Consider the following 4,940-nt stretch of genomic DNA (forward strand, 5'->3'; position numbering starts at 1 on the left):
GATTGCTTTTTCTGTGATTACTTATTGCTTACAACAGCGCTGCTCCTAGAACTAGATAGTTGCATACCATTTACATCAAGTCCACCTGTCTTTACTTTTCCCTCTCATCACTCCTTGTTTCGCATTTTTAGGCTTCCAATGAACCACTCCACCTACCCCATCTAACATAGCCTTAATCATCGCCCACTTATTTATTTTACTGACAGATGTTCAAATTGAACATAATCATATCGATCTCAACAACAACGACGGGCTAGCGAACATTATGCGCTTTGCCCCCGCCCTCTGACTCACCTATACTTATATAACGCATGTGTATAGACTAGTCTCTTTCGCTGACATACACATTCTCTCTCACTCTTTGTTTTTATGTAAAGTTATATATAAAACAGTTAAACGTTATTATATTAAAGGATCACTAAACACTTTTTTGTAGAGTACCCTTTTTGTTTATTCTCTTACTAAGAGTAGATTAAAGTGACTTCGAAATTTCGGTTAAGAGTTTGATGACGGCTAGTAAACCACAAAACTTCTAAATAACTGTCAACCTTTTACTTGTAAAATTTAATATATATATATATTTAACATCATTATATATAAATTCGTTATTAGCGAATACGAATAACAATGGATCCTAGTCGGTTTCAGTGATTAGCAGTTAGCAGTTCGATTAACTAAATTACCGGGTCATTAAATTAGTGTAAGTGGCTGAATATTTCACAAACACATGTAGTCTTAACGTGATCCTCAGCTAGATTCAAACGTGACATTGTGTACTTTTGAATTACAGGTACAATGTAACCGACGAATTTCCGTTTAAGGATTGCGCTCACAATGCTTGGATTGTCCCGTGGCTAAAACACTAGCTTAAGATGTCACGTAGTGGGATCGAACCCAAGAGCTAGTGATTGTGTCGTTAATTATGTATGTAACACACATATAGTGCTCACACACATACAAATATGTAGTGTGCATGTGTGTAAGGAGGTATGTATACACGTGTGAATGACATGAATGTTTTTATCTACACGTACGTATAAGTTTGTGAATGAGTGCATGTGGTGGGGGGGGTACACACAAATACATGAATATATGCGTTGGATGTGAGTGTGAGTGTATATGCGTCTTTTTGTGTGTACCTGTGTAGTATGTACTCATACATATAAAGACATTTATATGCATATTCATGTATATGTATATGAATGATAGCGTGTATAATCTTTTGTACCTTAGCGTATTATATGCAATAGCGCGTGTGTATGCGTAAACACACATGTGTGTGTGTGTGTATATTTTGTGTACTATTATATGCTAGTCAACGTATGCCGTCTGTGTGTAAGTATTTATATCTATTAACGAATGTAGAAATGTGTGTACCTCTGTCTATGTATGTACAGTCCCTGCTCACGCGTTACGCCAGATCACACCATATAGCACTGGCTGCTCTCACCTCAGCAGCTCGACCAATGGGGAGCAGCGAAGCAAGAGGTCAGTGATGACTACTTCCGGGTTAATTCGCTCCCTTCATGGCTTTACTTCATGCTTTCTATTCAGCTGTTTGGAGTGGCGCGAAAAAAAAGTAAATAAATAACAACAAAAACAATAATAATAATAATCGCAGAAACTATATTGGAGTAAGCAACCCGTTGCTTTTTGGACCCTCTTTTGTCTGTGGAATGTGCTGTCGCGATGGCAGAAAAACATGTCCTTGGAACGGTCTGCTTTGGTTCTGTCGGCTGTGGGGACTTATTACTGCTGCCGGTAAGTTAAATACATCTTACATGTGTGTCTGCGTATGTTCATGTATGTGTATTCATATATTTATAATATATATATAATTCATCTATATATACATATACTTACACAAGTATTTATATTACAAGTTCATTGACATTACAATATGCACTCATAGTTTGATAACCGAGAAAAAATTTTTTACGCTCAGTAGCCACTGATATATAAGGTGGTGAAAATGTAATGCTGTGGTGTTCATCCTTTGTTTTCTCAAAGACATTATTGGCTTGAATTTATATAGAATAGGCTTAAACCGAAAATCGAAACCGCGTCGCTAGTTTCGTTTCTCGGGAACTTACCTATGACTACCGTATTGGTACGGTAACAATAAGGATTTTTTACACTGGGAAACCACAAGTTAGAGATGTGGAGGACACGATCGATCCAGAAGGATAAAAGGCAAAGTAGATACTGAACAGATTCGAACACTAATAATTTTTATAACGATGAAAAAAAAAATTACAAACAGCGTCAAAGTTTTGTTAAAGTATTGTTGTGGTTGAAGATTGAATTTAACCTCTGAATAGTACTACTATTTTACATGATCCAGCACGGGAGTCTCTATTGATCGCTTGACCTGCTACTAATAGGAGTTAAATTTCATAACCTATCGTGTTAAAAATGATTTCTTAGATTCTAGCGATCCTCGAACATTTTGTTTAGAGTTACATCGGATAATTATTACGTACCTGGTACCTGAAAAAAATGACGGGATGTTCATTGCTGGAATGCTTTTGATCATAGGTCTAACTAATCAGGCCACGGGGCTAAACAACAGCGATTGTTTTCTGCGTTCATAGGGAAAAAGAGAAAAACACAATTAAGTTGACACAGGCCGGACTTGAACTCTGCATTGTGAGGATCCAAACCGTGTGGGTTATATGTACCTGACTCACGTGTTTCAGAATAAATAAATAAATTATAAGGTACAACGTTTATAAAGATATGAGGATGGAGGTTAAATAGTGGAAAGATGTGACGTTCATGCCTTTATGAAGCGTTTTTTTTTATTCAAGCGTTAAATGTTGCAAATGCTTGTACGGGGAATCGAAAGTGCGGCATTTGACTTAGCTGGCCGAGTGATTTATATAACGATTTACAAAGATATGTAAGGTTGTGTAATTACGGGGAGGCAGCATGGTAAGTAACGACATCCATGAGGTCTTTAGATGGAGTGAAATAGCTTTAATCGAGATTTTAAGGTGGAATGTATACGACTGACGCACCTTTGAATGTAGACCTCTTTGATCGGAGATTGACCTGAGGCTGAACAACTAAAACTAATGATAATTTCTCCTGTTGCATAAGCTTATACACACTAGCAAGGGAAATGGGTGATAGATCCATTTCTAAATATGACTGGTGTTTATTTTTACCGACCTGCATCAGAAGATATAAAGTAAAGTCGATCTTCGCCGGATTAGAACTCAGAACGTAAAAAAGAACTAAATACTTTTATTGATATAACTATATTTGTTATACCCGTTTTGTTCTTTATTTCCTCATAACTTTTGGAAAAGAAGTTTTATAGATTACCTTTTCGAGTGTTATAGATTTACTGATTTTGATTATGTTGATAATATTTACAGTAAAACTTTGGAAGATTTTAAAATCATTCTTTTCCTCTCTCCGACTTAATTACCACGAATTTCCGTAACTTTAGCACTTTTCAAAGTTCAGTTTTTTTTTCTGACTTATATGTTGAAACCTCAACATTATGTAACTTGCACTCTTGAAGTAAAATGTCATTTAAAAATATGCAGAGTCGTGGGGGGACAAAATTAGTGGGATGGGGCATCAAACTGTCTTTATACCAAGTATTTTGTTTTCAAGGGTGCTTTTTTACTTCTTTTCTTCATTAATAAAGCAGGCTGAATATTACATTTTTTCATTAGGGAAGTGAATCGTTTACCTCCAGTTCGGCTCTGTTGAGCAAAATCAAGCCGTCTGGATATATTAGACGAAGGACTTTCAAAATGAAAAAAAAAAAAAAAATATCGGAAACAATCTAGTGCGCCAAAATTCATACCTCCGGGTTTGCGTATGTTTTAAGCATCGCAGATTATGAATTTATAAAATAGAAAAGTTCTTTTGGTGTGATGAGGTGGGGAAATTTTTCCTCTACACATACACTTTCTATAATTTTTCAGAATTAAGTTTTAAACATCTTCAAAACTACAAGTAACGCTAATTCGGGGGGGGGGGGGATTTCGAAAAATGCCTACATTGAAAATATACTGAAAAGGAGGAAGGCAAAACTATTTCACGTTGTTTTAGTGCGCTAATTCGTTATCAACGTTGCTTAAAACATACAGATCCGAAAAAAGTCGAACTAGATAATTTCCGATTCTTTCTATAGCAACAATGCACTGTTTTCCAAGAGTCCTTTTATTTTTAAAGTCGATAGGAATGGTTTGGAAGAGAGGAAAAAATTGGCTGCTATTTCTAATACTACGTGTGGCCACTTTGAAACTCCCGTGTTGTTGCTATAGTGAAAGCAGGTTTTACAAGGAAGCTATACTTTATCGTAATATTGAAGTTGTATATTTTATTTGTGTATTTTGTAACATGTTGTTAAGCTCCTAGTAGAGGTTGGTCGGTTGTTATTCTATACATTATAAGGTTATGAAGTTTGAAATCGAATGTCTTGTTTGTTACATTTATTTAAATTGTTTGATTGGATTGTTAATACTGAAAGTCGAACGAAAGCGATTGGTATAAACACTCGACTTACAGCTCGTTCTCAATAAATGCGCAAACAGTACACAGTAACCTACCTGTAGTGTGTGTGTGAGGGGGCGCAGGTGTGACTCTCTGGTAAGAAGTTTGCTTGCCGTCGCTAATCGCATGCAACCCCTGCGGTCGCAGGGTTCCTACGCGGTTGAGGGGCCCCATGTGAAGATCAAAGTACGTAGAAGAGTCATAATTTTACTTTGGTTAAGATGTTGAACAATAATTAAATTTTCAATTAAATGTTAATTGAAATTTTCAAGAAATAAAATGGTAATACACTGTACCTGCAAAACTTCTTGTAAAAACATTGCATTGTACCACGAACGTCTCTACCTAAATATTATGAATTTTGATTGAAAGGATGGGGCCTCGAAACAAAAAGTTGCAGGGAGCCTCTAAAAGTCAAGCGACGT

The 4,940-nt window shown here is 36.1% G+C and overlaps 1 protein-coding gene across 1 annotated transcript in view; it reads left to right on the forward strand.

Annotated features, from left to right (window-relative positions):
• Nucleotides 1-1,376: 1,376 nt before the first annotated feature.
• LOC115212078 (transmembrane protein 72) overlaps nucleotides 1,377-4,940 on the forward strand; it is a 65,070-nt gene continuing 61,506 nt past the window's right edge. Inside the window, exon 1 of the mRNA XM_029780889.2 lies at nucleotides 1,377-1,761. Within this exon, the coding sequence (XP_029636749.1) occupies nucleotides 1,677-1,761 (85 nt within the window). The 5' untranslated portion in view covers nucleotides 1,377-1,676. The remainder of the gene's footprint in view (nucleotides 1,762-4,940) is intronic.

The sequence above is a fragment of the Octopus sinensis genome, linkage group LG5, assembly GCF_006345805.1.
Source record: "Octopus sinensis linkage group LG5, ASM634580v1, whole genome shotgun sequence".
Classification (NCBI taxonomy): Eukaryota; Metazoa; Mollusca; class Cephalopoda; order Octopoda; family Octopodidae; genus Octopus; species Octopus sinensis.